This window comes from Oratosquilla oratoria, chromosome 35 (genome assembly GCF_046742065.1).
Source record: "Oratosquilla oratoria isolate Oo_2021 chromosome 35, ASM4674206v1, whole genome shotgun sequence".
NCBI classification, from domain to species: domain Eukaryota; kingdom Metazoa; phylum Arthropoda; class Malacostraca; order Stomatopoda; family Squillidae; genus Oratosquilla; species Oratosquilla oratoria.
The window spans coordinates 15,186,308-15,211,650 of NC_134811.1; the positions used below are offsets into that span (position 1 = coordinate 15,186,308).

At 49.9% G+C, this 25,343-nt stretch overlaps 1 protein-coding gene across 11 annotated transcripts in view; it reads right to left on the reverse strand.

Moving 5' to 3' along the window:
• Positions 1-25,343, reverse strand: part of spri (Src homology 2 domain-containing protein sprint) — a 120,508-nt gene that overhangs the window by 3,624 nt on the left and 91,541 nt on the right. For all 11 annotated transcript variants that reach the window (XM_076174037.1, XM_076174036.1, XM_076174038.1 and 8 more), the window contains 9 exons: positions 15,884-16,024; positions 9,328-9,692; positions 8,537-8,628; positions 4,891-7,716; positions 4,313-4,581; positions 3,669-3,860; positions 2,962-3,093; positions 2,438-2,689; positions 1,403-1,595 (listed from right to left, as the gene is read on the reverse strand). In XM_076174037.1, coding sequence (XP_076030152.1) covers positions 1,403-1,595; positions 2,438-2,689; positions 2,962-3,093; positions 3,669-3,860; positions 4,313-4,581; positions 4,891-7,716; positions 8,537-8,628; positions 9,328-9,692; positions 15,884-16,024 — 4,462 coding nt within the window. The remainder of the gene's footprint in view (positions 1-1,402; positions 1,596-2,437; positions 2,690-2,961; positions 3,094-3,668; positions 3,861-4,312; positions 4,582-4,890; positions 7,717-8,536; positions 8,629-9,327; positions 9,693-15,883; positions 16,025-25,343) is intronic.

Below are 25,343 nucleotides of genomic sequence, written 5' to 3' on the forward strand. Positions count from 1 at the left end.
CCTGGATGACGGGTCATCCCTGCACCTTGTCCACTGCCCTGGGTCAGAAGCAGTGTCGCAAGACACAGCACATCCACAGCAAGGCTGCTTCATTAAATCGGCGACCCCCCCTCTCCGTCCCCCCATACATAAAAGGAGAAGACGGGGAGAAATCCCTTCGGGTTGCGTCAAAATTTGCTCACACAAACTACCTCACCCCCCATCCCCCCAACCCATTCCACCTCATGCATCACATCATCCATATACAACCATTCTCCATTCACCCCTGTCTTCTGTCCTCTCCCATCCTTCCTCAACAGACATTCCCCTCTTCCCCAAAGCCCCCTTCACCCCATCCATCCACCTCATCCTAGGACGTCCCCTCATGTTCACTCCCTCCACATCTGCCTTCCATACCTCTTTTACTAGTCTTTCTTCACTCATTCTTTCCATGTGTCCAAACCATCCTAATACTCTTTCATCAACCCTATCTGCCAACCCCCTTTCCACCCCTGTTCTCCTCCTCACCTCCTCATTTCTCACTCTATCCAGCCTAGTAACCCCCATCATACTTCTCAGACACCTCATCTCAAACACATTCAAACTCCTTCTCTCTTCCTCTCTTATGTTCCATGTTTCTGCCCCATACAGTGGTGTTGGCACAATCACTTCCTCTTAGCATCCATTCCCAAATGTCTATTCCTCATTACACTTTTTAATCCACCAAGGCATTTACTCGCTTCTCTCAATCTACATTCTACCTCCACCTTCACTCCACCTTTTCCTGCCACATTTGTTCCCAAGTATCTAAAACTATCCACCTCCTCCAGTCGCTTTCCCTTAATGCTCACTTCCAGACTACTGCCACTTTCACCCCTTGTACATCTCATCACCTTACTTTTACCCACATTTATCTTCAGCTTTCTTCTATCACACACTCTCCCGAACTCTCACCAACTTCCTCAATCCCTCCTCCGATCCTGCCACAAGCGCAGTGTTGTCCGTAAACAACAGCTGGCTCTCCCACTTTATGATAAATTGAAGGGTGGGAGATGGAACCCAACGAGCAATGCTCCTTAAATACTACAATTGGGTAAATACACATCTCATGCAACTCATGGGCACATTGTGAGACTGCACCTGCTTACTGCCATTACTACACCCAAGTTATCAATGTTCACCTCACCTAGATGCAGCTGCTCACTGTCGCATCCACACCTGATCATGGATATGCCCTGAGCCAGCTACCTGCTCACTTTTGCTACCCCACACCCACAATAGCACCTTATCAGTCCTCACCTACATCCAGCAGCTCACTGTGTACCTTAAGGCTGCTGCTGCTCACTTCAGATGACTTTCTCATTACATTCATTCCCCTATACAGTATACATCTATACTTACAATTCTTTTAGTGTACACATACCTCTGCCATCCACAAGTTTATAGAGTCCATAGTCCTGTGGATTGGTGACTCGCATCTTGTGCGCCATCATCTTGCACACTTCACGAGTAGTTGTTCCTGGCCGAATGGGCAGTGTTCTTGTGACGATACTTCCATTTTTCTCATCCGGAATGACGATCTTCATAACTCCATGATCTGGCACCATCGATACATCCTGTAATGAACAGACAAGTCGCATATATATTTTTTTCGACTGCAATGACTTCCATGGATTATGCCACAAACTACTTTTTCATTGTAATCAAATCGGTTACCGACTGATTAAACAAGTGAATGTTTGGATGGAATGGAAAATAGGCATTTGGGGATGTGATTTCCAAGAGGTATGGAGGAATGATGGAACTCATGGCACCACATGGAACCAAGGTAATGTAATGGAGACTGGGAAGAGCCTCAATGTTTGAGATGAAATATATGAGAAATATGATAGTTGCTGCAAGAATGGATAGATTGAGATACAGTATGTGGTGTGGCAGAGAGTGCTACTGGATTAGGTAGATGAAAAGTATTGAGGTGGTTTGTGCAAATGGAAGGAACAAATGAGGAAAGGATAGCAAAACATGTTAAAAGCAGGAGTGAACATGAAAGAAAGACCAAGAATGAGGTAGAGAGATAGGGTGAAGAGGACAATGGATACAAAATGGATGTTTTATCAGTTAAGAAGAAAGTACAAAAGACAGGAATGAATGAACAGATTGTGAATGATGACATGGCTTCATATATTATTTAGAGTGGATAAGGATGTGCATATGTTGGGGGAAGGGATGACCAGCTCCAGCTGTTGGGCTCTACTGGGGAGGTACTATATTTTGCTGGCCTTCAACTCTAGCAATGTGGCAGAGGACAGTACTGTCCCTTTATCTATAAGGTGCTAAGATGGGACAGCTGATGAATGGGTTTTGACGGGTGTTGGGTGTATGGTTTGACTTGGCCACCCTCCTTTAACGGGGAGAAGGCCCTTTGGTATGTGCATATATGCGTACTACCATTACTCACCTTCACTGAGTCGAGGCTGTTGCCTGGTGATGATTCAGGTGAGGGTGTGAGGTTTTTAACAGCATTGATAGCAGAGGAGAAAGCAGTGAGGTAGTAAGAAGCTTCCCCAGACGAGAAGGAGGTGAGCAACAAGCCCCACATGTATTCAGCTTCCACTTCAGCCGAGACGAAGTGGCAGTGACAGAGCACCCACATGATCATGGGCACCAGGTCGTCTGCATCCACCGAACACTGACTCCCATTCTGGTACATCTGGGATGAAAGAATTCAGTCATATTGTCTGTCTCCATATCTGACAGTAATAACTGCACATGCACTATTTGCAAACAGTTATGATGCTACACTCCAATTAACAAATTTATATAACATTTAGTATTTAAAGAAAATTAAAACAGATTAAGTAAGTTCGCATCTCTTACTAGATGTAATAGTATTTTCCTATATGGAAAATTGTAGTACAAGCAATTCAACTTATTAACGGTAAGTTTTCAAATTCTGCACATCAAAAAGTTTGGACAACTCACACTTTGATATATTAGCGATACAGTTTCCAACAAGTACTCCAGTTTCTGTCTTGGGGCATATACTTGTTGCATCTTGGTCAACAAACTCTTCATTTTATCCAGCCCTTCCCCATGTGGAGGTGTTAGTTCAGCCTGATGGAAGAAATAATTTACATATAAATAAATAACAATAAATAAATCTATATACCAAGGACTTTTTTCACCCTTAGAAGGGAGGTAGCCAGCCAAGGTATGCACCTCTCCCACTCCCATCTATTGAACCATTTGCTTTCCTCTCCTCTTAGCTCCTCCTGGGAGCACAGTCATCTTTGTCTCCTGCCCACTGCCCAGGTGAGAAGTGACACAGCATGACAGAGCACATCCATAGTAAATAACAAAACAATAAATAATAAATATACATACATACATATACCAAGGCTTTTTCCCCCTTATAAGGGAGGTAGCCAAAAAGGAAAAAGGCATAAAATCATTTCCACCCTCCCTCAAATATAAATAAATATAATAAATAAATATATAAATAATAGCAAAACAATAAATAAATTCCAAATGCTTTATATTTCATTTATCCCCCCCCCTAAATCTAATCAAAACAAGGTTGAGAGTAGCATCCTCCCCACTTGAAATACTTTTTCCTTGCCACTCCTTTTCCATTCCTGCCCTCAATCACTAATTTTTTTTTTCAATATACTAATGCCTGAAATTCGTACCTTTATACCCAGTCGTGTGTAGTGTTGACTTCTTGCATACTTCATGTTAGTCGCAAGACTCTGTATTGATTTGTTAGCCGTGTAAGCTTCAACAAAGAGGTTATTAATATGTTCCCACAAAGGACACAATGCTAGCCGCACCAGAACGTCCTCTAAGATGGCGTCCAGGTTGAGGAATTCGGTAGATTTCAGCTGTAGATATAAATATGGATATCATCAATTGTGTGAAGAATGAATTATGATTTAAAAAAAAAAAAAAAAAAATCAATACCTGTATTGGCAGCAAGTAATTTCAACCTGAGCTAGAAAAATGGCATAAATCAATCCTTTGGCCCAGGTCTCTTGCAGGAGAGACAACAGCTCACAAGCCTGGGAGAAACATCATGCAAAGTGACAAGTAACATTATTATATCAATCAGTCATTCCGTTGCCTCTGTACTCTCCTGCAAAAGATCCATGGCCTTCAGGAAATCAGCAACAGCATCCAGGGAAAATGTGTAAACTAGCATCAGATGTGGTGCAGACCCACAAAAGAGATGGCTCACACAAAATCAACGAGTTTTAAAAAAGAAGATAAGGAGGAAATGAATATAAAGAAACAAAAGATAAAAAAGGGGAAGAAGAACAACAAAGAGAGTACCTACATTGCTTCTCTCTTTCTTGACTGTAGCTTCGAACTCCTTCTCCCCGGAAGTCACCAAATAGTTCTTCATTCCGGACATAAACTGCCGGATGTTCTGGACTACCCGGTGGGGGTCTCGTTCAGGGCTCTCCTTGGTGCAGGTGATGAAGTTGGACACGGCCTGACTGAAGGTCGTACTCTGGTCACTTCCGAGATCGATGGCGTACTTGCGAATGGCACCTCCGCTCTCGGCATCCTGGCGGTGTTGTCGAGCCAGGCGTTGCGGGGACACTGTAAGAGGGACGTCGTCAATTGAAGAATGAGGGAACGAGTTGGATTTATTGCACTAAGCCCTCCCTTATCCAAACTCATCGAGACAAATGGTGTTCAGATACGCAAGGTAAAACAATCCCGTCCCCAGCTCCCAGAGCTAAATACTCAATTCTGAAGAAGAGAAAGTATGCATAAACCGTGTAATAATGATGGTATGGGTTATGGCAGTTTGGATATGGAAGGCATTACTGTATATGAGAGATATGGACAATTAATCTTCATGTTGACATGATCTACCCGTGTCCCCCATAGGGAAAGTCGACTTACTGATGCGGTGCCGCAGGTGAGAGTCGAGGTGGGAAGAGGCACCGACCGCAGCTGCGGCGCACGGCTGCGGCATGTTAGCCACGAGGTTGGTGACACTGGCGTCCTCGTCGACGTCCTGGTCGTCATCGTCGTCGTCGCTGACGACCTCCGAGTCGGCGAGTCCCTGAACGAGCGACTCTGTGTCTGTATGGGGGAAGGGTGTTCCTGCCTCATCCACCTCAGAGTCTTCGGGCAGGTGTACCCCTTCGCCCAGAACGGCCGTGGGTGGCCCGGGCGTGATGCTACGCCCGTTCGTGCTGGGGCGGTCCCCACCTCCCACTCCTCCTCCAACTCCAACTCCAACTCCTACAGACTCGCTACCCGCCTGACGAAGGAGCGACATCCAGGGCTTCGAGTCCCACGGTTCAGAGAACTCTGTCCCCGAGTCACTGACTGTAGAAGGGTAGTAGTGACTCTGTTGAGTCTTGCTGGCTTGGGTCTCCTTCTTGGTCACCCCCGGGACCCCGGCGACGTCCCTCTTGCCTCCCCGGGCCTCTCGGATGGGCGAGGCATCGAGCCGCCGCTCCTCGCGGGCCACCAACTCGAGCATCATCTCTCCCACGTTGTCATACTCGGAGACCCTCGTAGCGCAGGATGGCGCTAGCGACTGAGCGTCCGGCATCGATAAGTTGGGTAGCCGCTCCGTGATGAGGTCCTGGACTGTGCGGCGCCCCGGCGTAGTGATGCTCTCGTTCTCACCCCCGCCCGAGCTGCTACCCCCGCCGCTGGGGACGCCACCGCTCAAGCCGCCGCCGTCCAGCGGAAAGCGGCCTTCGCGGTGAGCGTCGTAGAAGCCCTCTATGTCGGAGTCGGAGTCATCGGGGCCTCCGTGGTAGCGCCAAGAGGAATCCAGCTTCCACGGCAGCGGGGGTGAAGGCCCCGCCGTTACCATCGAGTCTCGCAGGCTGTCCCTCTCTGGTCCCCCCACACGCGGGGGTGCCACGGGCTTGCCGCGTCCCGCTCTCGAGTGGCGCCGGGCTCCCGCGTCGCCGCCGTTGCCTCCTCCCCGGCTGCTCCCGTTCACATTAGCCTCGTTCTTCTCCGACTCGAGCCTCTTACTACTGACGAGATTCTCGGCACTCGAGGACGCCAAGTTGGATACCTCTTCGCTCGACTCGATCTTATCCATGAGGGCACGGCTCGTCCTCTTGTGCCACTCGATATTCGAGTCGGAAAGCCGGTTGGCGACCTTCCGGCACAGCTTGCTCGAGGCCTTCTTGATCCCGGCCGCCTTCGGGTTCTGTTGCTGCTGCTGGGCCTCGCGGAGGGCGTCCGCGGGCTCGGCATAGAAGGGACTCGAGGACATCCTGTTGTTGGGGTCGTCCACGCCGTTGAAGTGATGGTTGTCGTAGATCGACTCTTCCGCGAACTGCTGCTGCTGATCGGGGTCGAAGGAGAACACGTTGGCCTTACTCCCGAGGGAAATCTCCGTCAGGTCCCCCAGGGACTTGGAGAACTCGCAGCGGGGCTTGAAGGAGGTCATGTGGCTACGGTCGGCGGTGGGTGTGCGGGCTGACTCATGCGAGGGCGTGTGCAGGTCCCTCGGAGGGCTCGACCACACGTCCTCGTAGTCGCTGATCTTGTCCGCGAGAGAACTTCGGTGGTACGAGACGGGGGAGTCGATGATGTTGGCCTCGTGGTAGTGGTTCGAGTGTCGCCGCTTGTCGCGGGGTCCCGCGCGGAGCCGGGACCTCGTCATGGCAGGGGGGAGGTCCGCGCCATCTGACGAAGGTGTGAGCGGAGTGCAGGGTGTGCTATGAGTGGCCAGCACACCTCCGCTCTTGGGCGCGATGTGCTGTGTGATGTGAAGCTGAAGGCCCTCTCGAGGCCCAGATGCTGGGCATCCTCCTCCTCCTCCTCCACCACCGCTACTACCTCCTCCTCCACTGCCGGCACTGCCGCTGCTCCTGCTGCTCCCAACACTACTCGTCCGGTTCTCCACCGGGATCTCGAGCTGCGCGATCTGGAGCTGGACCCCGGAAGACTGTGGTGTCCCGGAGTCGTTGATCTGCACCGGGAGGGCGGCGACCTGGTTGACGTTGAGCGTCAACGTTGTGGTGACGGTGATATTGGAGCGCGCCCACCTCGGCGGAGGCGTCGGCCCCGACCGGATCACTTCGCACGACGGCGAGAGGAGCTCCGTGGAGGCGGTGGCGACCGTCGGCGAGAGAATCGTCACGGGGGTCCCCGCAGTCGGGTCCGAGGAAAAGGACGGCGGACGCGAAGTCCTCGTCGGGGGCGGCGGCTTGTGCTGCTGCTTCTGCTGTGTGTTGGGTGGGCTCGTCCGGGGTGGGGGCGTCGGACGCAACGGGGTGATCGGCGTCGTGGGCTGGCTTCTGAAGGAGGAGAACCCGGATTTCTCTAACGAACCATCGAGGTTGAGGACGAGCGAGGACCTGTCGACTGGGGTGGTGGCTGTGTGCGGCAGGGGCGGTGCGGGCGCCGGGCGCGCCGGGTGGTACTTGGTCTCCTCGCCCATCGGGCTGGACGCCGTCAGTCTGGAGACCCCGCTGCTGCAGCTCACCAGCGACGCCGTCGAGCCGGAGAACTTGGTCGCCCCGCCGATGCCGGTCGCTGCCGGCGACGACAGGAATTGGGACAAATTGGTGGCGGAATTGTCGCGGCTGAGGGCGCCCTTCCCGAAGCTGCTGAAGTTCAGGTTGTTGGGCCGCTCCGCCGCCGTCGGCGTGAGGGCGGCGCTCGCCGGGGACAGGCAGGTGGGCGGGTCCGCAGGCGTCGTCGGCGACGCGCTGCTGCTGGGGCTGGCCATGTAAGAGCCCCAGAACTCTGCAAAAAGACACCAGACGAAGAACGTCAACAGTGAAATACATACTAGACCCCCCACACACACCCTCCTACCCGGGGGGGGGGGGGGCAAAATTGGCTGGTTTTATTCTACATGTGACCAACAAATGTTCAAGTGGATCAAAGGCTTTGGCAAGGGTGACGCAAACAAGGTAATCATATTAAGACAATAGGGCAGGACTCGCAGTAATGGATTTAAATTGGACACTTTTAAATTTAAGAATTAAATAGGCAAGAGCCTGTTAACCAGTAGAGTGGTCAACGAATGAATTGGACTGAATAACCATGCAGTGAGCGCTTAATCTATTGGTTGTTTTAAGAAACGGTTAAACAACTTTATGGATGGGGATGACAGGTGTTAATGGACATGGAACTACCTAGTGTACGCCTTATGGTCTCTTGCAGTCTCAATCATTGTGTTCTTGTGTGTTCGAACTAATTACCAACATGCAGTCAACAAGTGTCCACACTTGTCACTAACCTAGTGTGTGTGTGCAAGAGAGGGGGATTTATCAGTACCTTGAATCACATGTTGGACTCATGATCGACAGTTATTACCCTTCCGAATGAGAGCTCAGAGCTCATATATATAGTGTGAATGAATGTGTGTGTACATGTGTGTGCACGCGTGTACGTACACAAATAACAAGGCACAACTTGAATGAAAAATTGCAGTATATACTGTATATATACATCACACGGTCTAAACCCTCCCTTGAACCGATGCCTCATGCTGCACCACTGGAGGGGCGAGGGTGTGCGGTCCCAGAGAGCGCTCATGACGGGCGACCGAATCACTCACCTTGTCCCAGGTAGGCGAGGGAGGCGAGGTCGTGGCGGGACTTGGCCTCACGGACGACGCGCGGCAACCGCAACTGCACCGGAAGCTCGTCGCTGAAACACACAGGAAGGACATTATGCACGTGTGGGCGTGCGCCAGAAGATGGGCGTGCAGGTTCGGGAGAAGAGTTCCTCGGCGCTGGTCAAGCGTGTTCAATTACAAAAGGGTCTAGACTGACGAAATTTATGTTACAAAATGTTGGAAATGTGGTCAAATAGCAGAAAAAATCATTAAGACGACAGTGCTACTACAACAACTACTACTATTAATAAAAATATTAATTATAATCTGTGCTGCAATATATCACTTAAATATAAAAAGCACCGAAGAACTTGTCTCCCAAACTATGCATTATTTTCAAAACGGTAATCTGCATGCAATCTTATAAAATAATGACACAACACCATCCATCGCCATCCTTGACGCCAGTGTCAGTGCCACTTGTTTCACAGATCTCCAACTAAGACGTACAGCCGTATTCCAACATTCACTGACATTCTTGCAGTGTGCTTTGTGGTCATACGTATGTATGTATATGTGTATATATATACATATATATATATATATATATATATATATATAATATATTTCCCGTGTGTGTGTTTTGTACTTTGATTCGGTTACCTCTTTATATGGTAAAAAACAAATTTGGTTAAAACGGCGACTGAGACGCCATCTATGAACAAGAAAATGAACCAACTGCAAAAACAGTCGTCGAACTTTGGAAAATGACTTTTTTTTTTCTTCCTTACCATCGTTGTGAATAGTAAGCGATGAGACTCGTGAGCTCATTGAAGCGGTTCTCCGAGGCCTCGAGGGAGAACTGGATGGCCGGAGTCCCCGAGGATGACCCGGACCCACTGGAGGACGAGCTGCAGTTGGTGTTGTTATTGTTGTTATGGTTGTTGTTGTTGCTGCTGCTGCTGCTGAGGCAGGCGGTGTTGTTGTTGTTGTTGGTCGTGTTGCTCGGGGAGGAGGAGGCGGAGGCGACTCCGGCGGCGGCGGCGGTGGGGTGAGTCTCGATGAGGTAATGCTCGATGTGGGGCCCCTTGTCCTGCGGCAACCTCACGCTGATGGCCCACGTGCTCGTCTTACTGCTGCCCCTCACGATAAACGTCTGTAGGGGGAGGAAAGTGACGTATATAAGTGACGTATACATGTGACGTTACGAGTGACATGATTGCCATATATAAGTGGCGCATATCAGTGACGTACACAAGTGACGTATATGAATGACGTAAGCGAGTGACGTATGCGAGTGACGTATATCAGTGACGTATATGAGTGACGTATACGAGTGACCTCTCCTTTCCCTTTGTTCCGGAGGTCAGAATCGAGGCCGATGGGTATCTCTGTTACGAGGGCACTCCCTCGTGTGTCAATTCTGTGTTTAGACTTTAAAGTTCCCGAACCATATTTCACTCAAACTACTTCTACCCACATAAGTAATAGAAAAAATAGTAATAATAAACGAAGAAGAAATAGAATCAAATTAAAATAAATAAACATAAACGAATATAAAATAAAATGAAAAGTTAATTCGAAAAAATATTAATAATAATAATAATATTAATAATGATAATATTAATAATAATATAATAATAATAATAATATAATAATAATAATAATAATAATAATAATAATAATAATAATAATAATAATATTAATAATATTAATAATAATAATAATAATAATAATATTATTATAATTATAATGGACCAAGCGAATCCCAGAAACATTCCTTGCTCCATTGGCAAGGACTCGAACCTTCAACCCTCAGGTGGCCAGTCAGAGAGCAGCCATTCACCCACCGGCCCACCACAACTCCCAGTGACGTCAGCGAACAAACTAGGCGGATGTACATGATATCACGAGGGAGGGGAGGAGAGGGGAGGGGGAGTTGGTGGTTGTTAAAGAGTCCTGCTCAGTCATTCTGTAATTTTTCCTCGTCTGTCACCCACCGGGCACCCCCCCCCTGGCACCCCTCCCCCCGCTCTCTGGCACTGATTGGCACAAAGGTGCTTCCCCCCCAACCCCCCATCCCCCTTCATTTATTTACGTCTGCCTCTTCGTCAGTCATCAGTCCCACTAACTGATGGGCTATAAACACCCTTAGGAAGAGGGGGAGGAGGAGGAGGAGGAGGAGGAGGGGAGGAGGAGGAGGAGGGGAGGAGGAGGAGGAAGGGGGGGGAGGAAGGGGAGGAGGAGGGTATGAGGAAAAGAGGAGGGAAGAAAAAGAAGAGGAAAAGAAGAAGACGACGGAAGACGGAGAGAAAAGAGGAAGAGGGGAGGAGGAAAGGAGGAGGAGGAGGGGAGGAGGAAAGGAGGAGGAGGAGGGGAGGAAGAAGAAAAAGAAGAGGAAAAGACGACGGAAGAAGGAAGTAGAGAAAAGAGGAAGATAAAAAAAAAGGAAGAAGAAAAAAGAGGAAGGAGTAGAGGAGGAGGAGGGGGAGTAAGAAGAAAAAGACGACGACGGAAGACGGTAGGAGAGAGAACAGAGGAAGAAAAAAAGGAAAATATGGGGAACCTATTACAGCAGTCAGCCTTTCTTGTCTTCGCAAGAAATGTTTTTTACTCAACAATTAATTAGCAGCGTGAGGGTAAAATGACGAGAGGAGGGTCGGTGACGGAGAGAGGAATGACAGAGGAGAGGTACGACAGAAAAAAGGGGGAGTGAGAAACGGGAAGACACACCTCAGGAGAAGAAAACCAAACAGAAAAAGCAAAGAAAATAGAGGAAACAGAAAAAGAGACGACTGTTCTTGAGAAAGGTGTGTGCCTGCCACGCTGTCATCATCTTGGATAAGATGGGACTCGGGGGGGGGGGAGAAAGGGGGGATAGAGAGAGAGAGAGAGAGAGAGAGAGAGAGAGAGAGAGAGAGAGAGAGAGAGAGAGAGAGAGAGAGAGGGGGGGGTAGAGAGAAAGAGAGAGACAGAGAGAGAGGAGAGGTAGAGATAGAGGGGTAGAGAGAGATAGAGGCGTAGAGAGCGATAGAGGGGTAAAGAGAGAGAGAGAGAGAGAGAATGTGGAGGAAGTGAGGGAGGGAGGGATGGAAAGAGGGAAGAGCGTTGGGAGGAAGGGAGAGATAGAGGAGGGAGGAAGGAACGGAGGGGAGGAGGTAGGGATGGAGAGAAAGGGAGGGAAAGAGGGAGGGAGGGGCGGACAAAGGGAGGGAGGGAGAGAAAGGGGGAGCGAGGGAAGTAAGGAGGTTAGAGGATACACTTGTCAAGCGAAAATCCACAAGTCGGAGAATTTGACCCGACCAGCCTCGTCACAAGACAGGAACGCACTCCCTACCAGACCACCACAACTTCAAGGCCGTCCACAACAGCAGGGCAAGGAAAGGGAAGGGAAGGGAAGGGCATGGATGGGATGGGAAGGACAGGGAAGGGAAGGGAAGGGAAGGAAAGGGAATGGCATGGATGGGAAGGGAAGGAAAAGAAAGGGAAGAGGACAAGAAAGGGAAGGGAAGGACAGGGAAGGTAAGGGAAAATAAGGAAGGGAAGGGAGGGGAAGGGAAGAAAGGGGGTTCCCTCTCAGCAGTATGAAATCGCTCTCCTTTCGCTATAAAACAATACATAAAAATGTATCATTGTGCTATAGGCGTTAAGCCTGGCAGTGTGCGGGTAGCCTGACAATGTCTGGCTTAAGACTGACAATGTCAGTCTTAAGCCTGGCACTGTATGGCTTAAGCCCAGCACTGTACGTCTTGAGCCTGGCACGGTACGACTTCAGTCTGGCACTGTACGGCTTAAGCCCGGTAATATTCGTCTTGAGCCTGGCACTATACGACTTAAGCCTAGCACTGTCTGGCTTAAGACTGGCATTGCCCGTGTCACTGTCTGGCTTAAGCCTGGCACTGTCTGTCTTGAGTCTAGCACTGCCTTAAGACCGGCACTGCCAGTGTTAAGCCTGGCATTGTATGGATTAAGACTGGCACTGTACGGCTTAAGCCCGGCACTTCGTCTTGAGCCTGGCACTGCATTGCTTAAGATTGGCACTATACGGCTTAAGCCAGGCACTGCCTGACTTAAGACTGGCACTGTCTGACTGAATCCCAGCACTGTACGCCTTGACCCTGGCACTGTACGGTTTAAAACTGGCACTATACGGCTAAAGCCTGGCACTGTGTCTTAAGACCGGCACTGTACGGCTTGAACCTGGCAGTGTCTGGCTTAAACCTGGCACTGGATGTCTTCATCCTGGCACTATCTGTCTTAAGCCTGGCATTAGATAGCCTATACCCTGGGGCAATGGTTGGCAACCCTCATAGCTGGAAGAGCGATTTCTATTAAGGTTCGAAGAAGAAGAAGAAAAAAAAAATAATAATAATAATGGAGTCGAAAAAAAAACGATTAGATAAGACACTTCTACATATAATAATTTAGCCTGGAACGTTTTACAAATGTATGGTATATGACGTCTTCGTTTTGATGGAATATGATTATTTTGTAAGAGGTTTCTTGAGCCGCACAAGTGGGCCCAAAGAGCCACAGGTTGCCCACCACCGCCCTGGGTCTACTATGACACCCAGCTCCACGTCCCTCCCCTCGCCAAACCCTAACCCGCATCCGCTTATGCGCACCACTTAATCCGGTCCAAGGCGCAGGCCTTCCACGCTAACCCGACCTCCAACCAAGCCCTGAACCCGTTCATGTCCGGAGACTCCTCACTCCTCCTCCCCCTTTTCTTTCTCCCACCCTCCTCCTCCTCCTTCCCCCACCCTCCTCCTCCCTTACTCTTCCTCCCCTCCTCCTCCTCTCTCTCAACCTCCTCCTCCTCTCCTCTTCCCCCTCCTTTTCTACCCACCCTCTTCCCCTTCTACTTCCCTCCTACTCCCCCCTTTCCCTCCCCCTCCTCTCTAGGTTTGGATAAATTCGTCCGGCGCCAAAAAAAAAAAAAAAAAAAAAAAAAAAAAAAAAAAAAAAAAAAAAAAAAAAAAAAAAAAAAAAAAAAAAAAAAAAAAAACTGCCGAAGCGCATCACGGGGACCAATGGGCTAAGCTAAAGCGATTGCACAATTTATGCATTTCGTTCTGGTTAGCGACGGAGTGAAGGGCCAGTCCAACCCTCTATCCCCCGCCCTTCGCCCTCCTTCCTTCACTTGTGTCACCCTGAACAAGGTCTATAATGCTTAATCACCACCGTTCTTATAAACCGATACCTAACCTAGTTTGAGACACAATTGGCTTCCTCTGCCAGGTTATGTATCACTCACGACACCCTCCCGAGGGAAACACACGGGGCAACCAAGGCGCGGGGAGGTCGGATCGAGTCCTCTCGAGAGTTCGCCTCCAGCGGCGAAGGACTCGAGCCTTCAAACGCGAGGATTCGGGGCGCGGACGCAGGGCGAGGACGCGGGACGAGAACGCGGGGCGAGGACGCTAGCCACTCCGCCAAAACTACTCCCACCATTCGTCACGTCACAATAGAGTCCCGCCAAGTCTCAGAGCTCCTGACGTCTTGTCCATACCATCAGGGACAAAAAGCAGCCCCTAACTCCCTCTCCCCTTTCGCTCGCTCCTCCCTCCTTCCCTCCCTCTCCCTTCCCCTTTCTCTACATCCCTCCCTTTCTTCCTATACACTCCCCCCTCCCACCTCCCTCCTTCCCCCTCTCTCTCTCTCTCTCAACCCTCCAGTGCCTGTCCCGCCCGTCCTCGGGTACTAAAGAAGCCCTTAACGAGCTCGTAATGTCCCAATCAAGTCTCAACTCGACTGGAGGGCGAGGAGAAGACGAAGGAAGGGGGGGGGGGGTTGGAGAAATGGAGGAGTCGAGGTCGGAGGAGTTGGAGGAGGTGGAAGATGAGGATATGGAGAAGTAGAAGGAGGATGAGGAGAAGGAGGATGAGGATGTGAAGCAGTTGGAAGAGGAGGTGGTGGAGGCAGTAGAGAAGGAGGAGGATGAGGAGAAGAAATACGATGAGGATGTGGAGGAGTTGGAGGGGGAGGAGGAGTTGGAGGGGGAGGAGGAGTTGGAGGGGGAGGAGGATATGGAGGAGTTGGAGGAGGAGGAGGAGGACGTGGAGGAGTTGGAGGAGGAGGAGGACATGGAGGAGTTGGAGGAGGAGGACATGGAGGAGTTGGAGGAGGAGGACATGGAGGAGTTGGAGGAGGAGGACATGGAGGAGGAGGATGTGGTGGAGTTGGAGGAGGAGGAGGAGTAAGAGGAGCAGGAATTGGTGGAGGTGGAGGAATTGGTGGAGGAGGAAGAGGAGGAGGAGGAAGAGGAGATGGAGCAACCACTCCCGACAGATCGACTAGATACTCAGTCCTCTCCCCTCGTTGGAGTAAAATGGGGCAAAACTGAGTGATTTGACCATTGTTGGAGATCGAGGGCCACCTTCAATGACTTTGTTCTGTCTAAACGCCTTCAAAGATTTTGTCAGATTAATAAGGGGTTTATAGGGTCTAACTGTTCGTCGAACGCGGTTCGACAGACACGTGTTTAAAGTGATGTGCGAACGGGGTATTTGGTTGTCGAACAACGTGTTCGACAACCAAATACCCCGTTCACGCGTTCACACATCACTTTAAACACGTGTCTGTCGAACCGCGTTCGACGAACAGTTGGACCCTATAAACCCCCTCTAAGAATCATACCCGGAGAGAGTTATGACGTCAGCCATCGATTGGTTTAGGTTTGCCATGAACGTGGTTAACCCCGCTCTGGTCTTGGGATATCAACTTAACACTGGGTTTCGTTATTTAAACCAAATTAATATCAAACCCACATCTTAACTAAGGTCAATTTAACCTATGGTTAACCTCACTGTGACACATCTGGGTCAACCTCGTTAACTTAACCAATAAATATATGGCGAGTTTGGACCATTGCAATATATGGTTAACTGAATGCAGTTAAGCCTGTGAGGTAGTTCATTTCAATTTTAACCTTAAGATACAAAGGGTTGGTAAATACTGATGATCTGAATCTGGTTAGCGCCATACAGCTCTATTACATTGAGAAAAGGCCCGGGGGTGAGGGGCGGGGGCGAAGTTTTGGACAGAAATGGACGGTGGGTGTGGGTGTGCGGGGGGGGGGGGGTTGCCTGATCCCTTGAGATCTTCCTTTAGTCCTGAGTTCATCTCTCACCTCAATAAAAGCGGACATAAGGAAAAATGATTAAAAAAAATATATAAATAAATAAATAAACAAGTGGGAACAACAAATTGAAAACAATTCAACAGAACTGATGCAATGGATAAAACGATAAAATCGACAACAAAAACAGAGGCCACCGTATTGAAGAGGTCGGTCAAGTCAAGGCTGACCTCACTCCCTCGCTCCGTGTGGGTCTGGACACTTACCCCTTCCTCCTGGTCCTTGAGCAGGTGCACGGCGCCCGTTCGCTGGAGGTCCTTCAGGAGCCAGATGGAGGAGGACCTTTGGAGGCGTTCCTCGATCGAAATGTGACACGGGTGCAGGTCATCCTCGCTGCTTGTGCCGGTCTGAGGGCGAGGAGGAGAAAGAGAGACGGTTAGACAGTTAGATCTACCGAGTTCTAGACGGTCGAGTAAGGGGAGGAGAGATTGGGCACAGTTAAAGGGAGTGTGTAACGATGTGAAACGTGTAACGGTTGGAGGAATATGTAACAGTTTGTAAAACCTGTAACGGCTAGTGGAACACGTAAAGGTTATAGGAACATGTAACGTTTATAATGGCTGCCGAAACCTGTAACAGTTGACGAAGCCTGTAACAGTTGGCGGAACCTGTAACGGTTGGCGGAACCTGTAACGATTGGCGGAATCTGTAACGGCTGGCGAAACCCGTAACGTTTAGCGAAACCTGTAACGGTCGGGAATGGGTTTCGAATCTGTCGATTTAGAAGTCTGATAAGACTCAATTCAGTCTGGGGTGGTACTGGGGACAATTCTGAACATAAATTCCAAATGAACCACAGCCCTTTGGTCTCGCAATCGCTTACTTGTGGGTTCGAATCCCGCACTTCTTTCCTGTTCTCAATACGGACTTAATTATCTGCCCCCAACTGTCCAAGAAAGCATAACAGAGCATAGGCGGCTGTTTAGGCCACAACTACTCAGCGCCTCCTGGTGTAACTCCTCACTACACCTTTGGCAACCTGTCTCACTCTGTCTTCCGCCAGGCTATTCTATTGAGATCAGTGGGTGGGTGGGGGGGAGAGGTAGGAAGGGAGGAGCCCCCCCAAATATATATAATAGTAGTAATAATAATAATAATAATAATAATAATAATAATGAGAAAGGTAACCATTTAACAAGTGAAACATTGGGGTGAAGGGGGTTAGGGGAGATTAAAGAACCACAAGGTCTCCCCTAAGTGAATAAAATCGCGAGGCGACAGCCAGGGACGGAAATGGATGTCCAATGCAGCCACAGAACCGGTTCGGAAGTGGCAGGTTTCCGTCCGAATGGGCGCGCCAACGGGAGAATTCAACAGTGGGGGATCGCACGCCGAAGAATCTGAGCGTTTGCACATGGCGGCTGAGGTGGGTGAAGGGGGAAGGCAGGAGAGAGGAAGGGAAGGGAAGGGAAGGGAGGAAAGGAAGGGAAGGGAGGAAAGGGAGGGAAGGGAGGGTAGGGGGGAAGGGACTAGGGAAGGCAGAGGGAGGGAGGGAGAAGGGAGGTGAGGGAAAGGGACTGGGGAAGGGGGGGAGAAGGGACTAGGGAAAGGAAGGAGGACGTGATTGAACGGTATGGGAAAGGAAAGGGGAAGGAAAGGCAAGGGTAAGGGAAGGGAATAAAAAAGGAAAGGGAAGGAAAGGAAAGGGAAGGAAAGGAGAAGGGAGGGAAGGAAAGGAGAAGGGAGGGAAAAGGGAAGAGAAGGGAGGGAAAGGGGAAGAGAAGGGAGGGAAAAGGGAAGAGAAGGGAGGGAAAGGGGAAGAGAAGGGAGGAAAAGGGGAAGGGAAGGAAAGGTGAAGGGGAGGGGAATGGGAAGGGAAGGGAAGGAAAGGTGAAGGGAAGGAAATGGAAAGGGAAGGAAAGGGAATGGGAATGAACGGGAAAGGGAAGGAAAAGGAAAAGGAAGGAAAAGGAAAGGGAAGGAAAGGGAAGGAAAAGGAAAGGGAAGGAAAGGGGAAGAAAAAGAGAAGGAAAGGGTAAGGGGAAGGAGAGGGGAAGGGGAAGGGGTGGGGAAGGGGAAGGAGAGGGGAAGGTGAAGGAGAGGGGAAGGGGAAGGAAAGGGTAAGGGGAAGGAGAGGGGAAGGGGAAGGGGTGGGGAAGGGTAAGGGAAGGGGATGTCGACCTCGAGAACGGAAACATCTCGCTGGGGATCTGCAGAGCTATCTCCGCCTCGGGACCAACCAACTCACTTCACACTCGGTGATCTGAGGCGCACGAGCACGCACACAGAAAATATATGCTGTAAACCGAGCATAGGTTATGCTGCAATTGCCTGGAGCCTGCATGAATCATGATGTAACTCAGGATTCAGAGAGTCCGCATAAAACAAGGTAAATACCTCAAAAAATACATTGTGTGTGCGTGTGCGTGTGTGTGTGTGTGTGTGTGTGTGTGCGTGCTCGCGCATAAGTGCATGTGATTCATCATGGTCCTGGATCACATGTAGGTCTCGTGATTGACAGCTATTACCCTCTCGGATGAGAACTCAGAACTCATATATGGCGCACGTGTGTGTGTGTGTGTGTGTGTGTGTGTGTGTGTGTGTGTGTGTGTGTGTGTGTGTGTGTGTGTGTGTGTGTGTGTGTGTGTGTGTGTGTGTGTGTGTGTGTGTACACGTGGGTTTGTGCGTTGCAAGCAGCCACGTGTGTGTGCCTGTGCGTGCTCTCCCACGCACAGATCAGTTTATAGCTCGGGGTTCCTCGCAGGGGACAGGAATCAGGACTGGTGGCAACTATTTTATTATTTTCTTCTATTTCTATCACTCGCCTGTTGCAAAGAGAACGTAGAAGACCGTTCTTGGGAAGGGTGCACTAAGGTGATCATTCTACATGACTAGTATGGTCCTCGAGTCTACATGGAACCACGCACACGTATACACATGTACGCACGTATACACGTGTACGCACGTATACACGTGTAAAAGCACCAAACTATGTGAACGTGCATATGCATCATGTAAAATGCTTAAAAATCTACGAAGGCATGAACACGCGTCATCCACCCTCATGACCCGGACTTTTGAACATAATGGCAACATTGTGAACAAAAGGAATCCTAGACGAGTGCATTCCGTGCAGGCTTTGAATAAACAAGTCAAAAGCACACACAGAGACAGACACAGACACATAAACACACACACATAGACATGCTCGCGCGCACACACACACACACGAGCGTAGCTCCCCTTCCCGTAGGATACAACTGGGTAAATTAAGTAAATATACACACAGACACATAGACACACACGCATACATACACACATACACACACAAAGGCACATACACACACGGATACAAAAGAAAAGCTGAGAAATCTGGACAAAATATCCGTTTCCATATTAGCCCCGCCCGCCCCCCCCCCTTTCCGTGGCACTTTTCCATTTACTCCAGCTGGCGCCAGACTCATTCATTCACCTTCGTGGCGTGGCACTCCCCTGGCGCCAAAGAGAGTAGACCCCATCTCTACTAACCCCCTTCCGCACCGGGTGGAACTTTTCCTTCAACCCGACTGTCGCCGGTCGATTTTATTACGCTCATTTAATCGGTTTTGCACCTAGTTGGACAAGGACTCTGATCAGGGACAAAGAATAAACAAGTTGCTATGTCCGTTCGTAATCGAACCATGGAAGGCCAGGAACGTCAGAGAAGAAACACCCCCGCCCCGACTTCCCCCCACCTCCCCCCCATAACGCTGTGGGGGTAAAACGAGGAATTTGCAGGCAAACTCCCCATTGCTGTCCCCATCTTCAGGGAGAAATCGCCCGTGAAAAAGTTCTTTATTTCTGTTGGCAGGGAAAGTTTACGATCCCCTGCGAGGACGATCCTCCTGGTAAGGCTCCTCGCATGGGGTAGGGGTGGGGTAGCCAAGTAACACGGGCTTCCTGAATTGAAGACAATCACCATGTCTTTGTGAGAGATAGAGAGGAGAAAGAGAGGGGAGGGAGGGAGAGAGATGGGAGGAGAGAGATGGGAGGAGGGAGAGAGATGGGGAGGGAGAGAGGGGAGGGAGGGAGAGAGATGGGAGGAGGGAGAGAGATGGGAGGAGGGAGAGAGATGGGGAGAGAGATGGGGAGGGAGAGAGATGGGGAGGAGAGAGATGGGGAGGGAGAGAGATGGGGAGGGAGAGAGATGGGGAGGGGGAGAGATGGGGAAGGGAGAGAGAGGGAGATAGAGGGGAGATAAAGAGGGATAGAGAGAGAGAGAGAGAGAGAGAGAGAGAGAGAGAGAGAGAGAGAGAGAGAGAGAGAGAGAGAGAGAGAGAGAGAGAGAGAGAGAGAGAGAGAGAGAGAGAGAGAGAGAGAGAATGAAGAAAAAAAGAAAAAAAAAAGGGGGGGAGGGGGATGGTCCGAAATTGCGGACGCCACACCGTCCCTCCGGTGCGCTGCTCGGTGACAGACACCTGGCAGGCGCTCTCGGGAGCCGAAGCTCGACAGCCTGGCCGGCCGCAGCTGGGCCGCAGCTGGGCCGCAGCTGGCCCGCAGGATGAGGCCCCTTCCCGGTGATTGGTCACAGTTCCTCCCTTCAACAGCTAACCCTAGACCCCGCTCAACCCCTTCACACCCTCTGTGTGCGTACCTCACCACACGACCCGACAACATTCTAGCCAAAGACGGGATATCCCATACTTCGAGGGCGACGGTAAGGTTGTTGTTATGTCCACATTACGCCAGGTTCAACGTGTCTCGCCGTCAGCGTGGCGGTATTTTGACAATCCCAGGCAATAGTTGGTACCACCCATCTTATACTAACCTTACCAAAAACCTCAGGGAAGGAAAATTAAAATCTTGAACCGGCAGTGATCTCTGCGAAACTGTCATTACTATCAGCGTCACTATCAAAATTAATTATAATCAATTATTATTACTAATTTCTAATTACTAGTATCATTGTATAAGTTCGCATGTTTGGTCGGTTGTTTTAACACTTTCCCTTCCGTGACGGACTTAAATTATTTCATTCTAGCTTACGTCATACGATTCTATTAGTTTGAGAGGAGCCCCCTGGGGATAAGACGACGGGCTTTAGACACTTCATCCTGGCTGGCGCCAGCTGATTTTATTCAGCTCAGATGAACCTCCACGTGAGTACATCGACCTCTCAGAGCCCGATGGCGACGAGGTATGGCTTCCTGTGACGTCATTTCCTCTGGGTAAGGATGACAAGGATGGCGTCACGGATACGTCATAAAAATTTTGTCCGAAACTATCTGTACCCGAAGGCGCTGGGAGACCGTAGGGCCTTCGACCAACGATGGCATCTGTCAAATTCTCAAACTTTCTAATAAAATCCACTGCTTCTTACTCGCAATAATAAAACCACAAAAGTCACCATTGGGCTTCAACAGAGTAAGTTGGTCTCTCAACGCTTCAAGGCACATGGGTGTCTCTCTCTCTCTCTCTCTCTCTCTCTCTCTCTCTCTCTCTCTCTCTCTCTCTCTCTCTCTCTCTCTCTCTCTCTCTCTCTCTCTCTCTCTGTCTCATCTGAATACAACCGTTTGGCATTAAATTGAACGGAAACCCGGTAGCAAGCAGAGGCTCTCCCGATTTGCGAGACCTAGACATCTGTTCTTCCTCTGGGCAATGAGAATCCACCATGTCCGGTAGTAGTGGCGGATCCAGGAATAAATAAAAATAAATAAAATAAAATGAAATAAATAAATAAATAAAATAAAATAAAGGGAGCCAACCTGAAATTTGTAAATATAGACGACGCTTTGGGGGGGGGGGGCTAACCTGAACTTTGTAAATATAAATTGGAGGATATGTTCTCACTAGATCTAATTTCTTTCAAAATATTGGGCAAAAGTAATACTTAATCTTGGAATTTTAAAGATTCACCCTCAATAATGTGTTTAATATCCTTCCAATTATTCTCATTGATTTTATTAAATGCTGGGAAAAAATGCTGCCACTGTATTACTGCTTTTTACCATGTACCGTTCCACAGGAGGCAGGTTTCTCGGCCTCTGCAATGAGGTAATGAAAGAACAAATTGGGGGGGGGGGTTCAGCCCCCTCAGCCACCCTCCTGGATCCGCCACCGTCCGGTGGTCACTTTGCATACTTCATGCTGACCTTCGCCAGACGCCAGCTGGGAGGGGGTGGGTGGGTGGGTGGGTGGGTGGGTGGGTGGGAGGAGGAGGGGGAGAGGAGGCCGTCCGGAGATTGAATAGAGCTATCCATCTTAGTTACTTCGATTAACTCTCATATAATACCCCCTTCCCTCACTTCATCCTTTAATCCAGTTCCTATTAACTTGCGTTATCATTAATAGGTAGCAATAACATAACAATGGTAATAAAATATATCTAACTCATTCTCCCTCTCTCACTCACGCACACACAAACACACACATATATCTATGTAGGTATACATGTATGTATGTATGTATAGTGACCACTGAGCAGTAAAACACATCCGGCTCCATGGAAGCCCAAGCTGTCCTTACCCCTTACCCTCCCCCCTTTTAGTGCTCTCTAATGCGACATCAGCTCCGAAGCCGTTCTTTTGAAGAGTGCACTCGTTGCATCGTAAATCCTCGCTGCCCGCCCACGCCTTCCAGCCCACGTCAGCGGCAACTCGAGTAAAATCACGGGGCGGGGTTCTGGGGGGAAGGATCGAGCACGGATAGACTCAGAATCGACAGTAACTCATAAGCATTCCTGGAGATCTCAACATTTTCGGCAATCTTGGCATGGGCTGGCGAGTTGATCTATGTTCCTGGTGGTGACTAAATTCCAGTCCGTTGCTGAATAGGTGAGGATTCTACGCCAGGAGGCGCTGAGAAGCTGCGGCCGAAGCCGTCACCTTTACTTTCTTATGCGCTTTGGGGGCTGTTTGGGGACAGGTTACAAACAGTCACTGCTGGGATTCGGAGAGGAGTGCGGGATTCGAATCCGAGACCAGGAAGATACGAGAAAAAATAAACAAAATAAATAAAGTATACCACGCATCTAGGGCTTATGGACTCTGATCACACGCTGATGGTCGCAGGTTCGAGTCCTTTCTGACAGACCGGGGCTACCCCCTTGCATAACCTTCCCCCCCCTCCTCCCTCCGCGGACGGCGCCGGCCCGGGTGACAACTTCCTCAAGATTAACTTCACAAGCGTGACGTCAGTGACACAAAGGCGTCTTTCGTCTTCTTCATCACAAAGCCCCTTTGTGCCACACATCACATCTCCACTTGCAACATCACACCGGGTACCATATCACAGCTATGCCTACGTCACATTGCGAACCATCACATCCCTGCCTGCCACATCACATTCCCGTCTGCCTTATCACGTCTCCACATCGCCATGTCTACGTCACATCACACCGCATCAAAGCAGGTTCGCGAGACAACGCTCAAAGGCGCATCTTAGGCCTACAGAGGTGGAGGGCGTGGAAGGTGAGGGAGGGAGAAGGTGGGGAGAGGGGAGATTGGGGAGAGGGGGGAGGGGGAGGGGGAGAGGGGGAAGAGGGGCAGAGTGGTGGTTTTCAAGATTTAGAGTGGGCAATATGAGGGGCTTTGGGATTTTTTTTTCACGTAGAGGGATTCGGTCGTAAAGGATGGCTGGCTGGCTCGGGTCTCTAGACATTCTCGTGCCTGTGGATTCTGTAGGAGGGGGCGCGCTGGTCATGTGCTGGACTCGTGATAGACAGCTAGTACCCTCCCGGATGAGAGCTCAGAGATCATATATGGCCCGATCTATGGGTAATGCTCTGTTTTCTCTCTCTCTCTTTCACACACACACACACACACACACACACACACACACACACACACACACACACTCGGTGGCACAGTTGGTAGAGCGCTGAACTGGGAAGTAGAAGTGCTCCCAGTAGCCAGTTCGAATCCTGCCTAGGGCCGAAATTATTTCGGTATCGCTGTGCCTCGGGTCGTTACTCTGACTCTCGTGGGCGGGGAGTTGGGTGTGTGTGTGTGTGTGTGCAAGGTCATAGCATTACCCATAGATCGGACCTACGAGCTCTGAGCTCTCTTCCAGGAGGGAAATAGCTGTCGATCACGAGTCCAACACGTGATCCAAAGACCAAGTGAAAGACCAAGTGAATATACACACACACACACACACACACACACACACGCACATAAACACACACACCTCCGTACCCACCAGAGTTGGGGTGCCGGCTCATAGTGCAGCAATGCTGAAACTTTTTCAGCATCACGAGGGGGAGTGTGAGGTAGAGTTTGAGGTGGTGTGAGAGATGGAGTTTGAGGTGGTGTGAGAGATGGAGTGCGAGGTGGAGTGTATGGTGGAGTGCGATGGGGAGTTTGAGGTAGAGTTTGAAGTGGTGTGTGTGGTGGAGTGCGAGGTGGAGTATGAGGTGGAGTGCGAGGTGAAGTGTGAGGTGGAGTGTGAGGTGGAGTGTGAGGTGGAGTGGAAGCGGACGTAAGTGGAATCCCCTAACGGCGAAAGGTCGAGATTAAAGGCGAACTGAAGCGAACTGAAGTGAACTGTCTTCTCCTCCACCATCTCCACCACCATCCCCAGCTCGATGGCTACCAGGATCTTCGTAAGGACCATCTGATCCATCTGGAGAGACTGCAGAGAGAGAGAGAGAGAGAGAGAGAGAGAGAGAGAGAGAGAGAGAGAGAGAGAGAGAGAGAGAGAGAGAGAGAGAGAGAGAGAGAGAGAGAGAGAGAGAGAGAGAGAGAGAGAGAGAGAGAGAGAGAGAGAGAGAGGGGGGGGGAAGAGATAGAGGGGGGAAAGGGAGAGAGAGGGGGGAAAGGGAGAGAGAGGGGGAAAGGGAGAGAGAGGGGGAAAGGGAGAGAGAGGGGGAAAGGGAGAGAGTGGGGGAAAGGGAGAGAGAGGGGGGAAGGGAGGGAGGGGGAAGGAGACGGAGAGAGAGAGGGAGGGAGACTCATTAATTGTAGTTTCTACAACACCTTTTCTTTCAACAATACAACACTGAACAACCACGACACTTTATCTCCATCTTTGACAACCTCACATCCATTAGCATCACCCCTTTTACCCACTTCCACCCTCTCTGGACTTTCTTGCACCTTTCCTATCATGTGCTAGTGCTCTCTCTCTCTCTCTCTCTCTCTCTCACACACACACACACACACACACACACACACACACACACACACACACACACACACACACACACACACACACACACACACATCGTTTCCGAAGTATTCTCGAACTCAGAGGTGGCAGCAGCAGCAGCAGCGGACTCTGTATCAATTATTTCCTTCGTCTCGAGCCTCCTGGAGACGCGGCGTCCGCATCCGCAGCAGAGAAAGAAGAGCTCAAGCGCGGCGGCGGCGACGACGGTGACGGTGACGTGGCCGAGGCAAGGCACCCAGCTGCAAGGACGTCCTAGCGGAGACCCGAGGTACTTCCTGCACTGCTATCACTTGTCATTGTTGCCGTTACTATTGTTACTATTATCGTTTCACTACTGCTACTTTATGTTATTGCTGTCTGATATTAGCATTATTAGCATTGTCGCGGTCAACATCACCCGTTCCTATATTAATTATTTCCATGCTATTTCTATCATCACCATGTTTTGTTACTATAACCATTATTCATTACAAGTATGGGCATTAAACCTCAATTTCTATCATTTCTTATCATTTAGCATCACTTTTCATGATGGAAGACCTCAAATTATTGTACTACCTTTTCCCATCCCCCATCCCT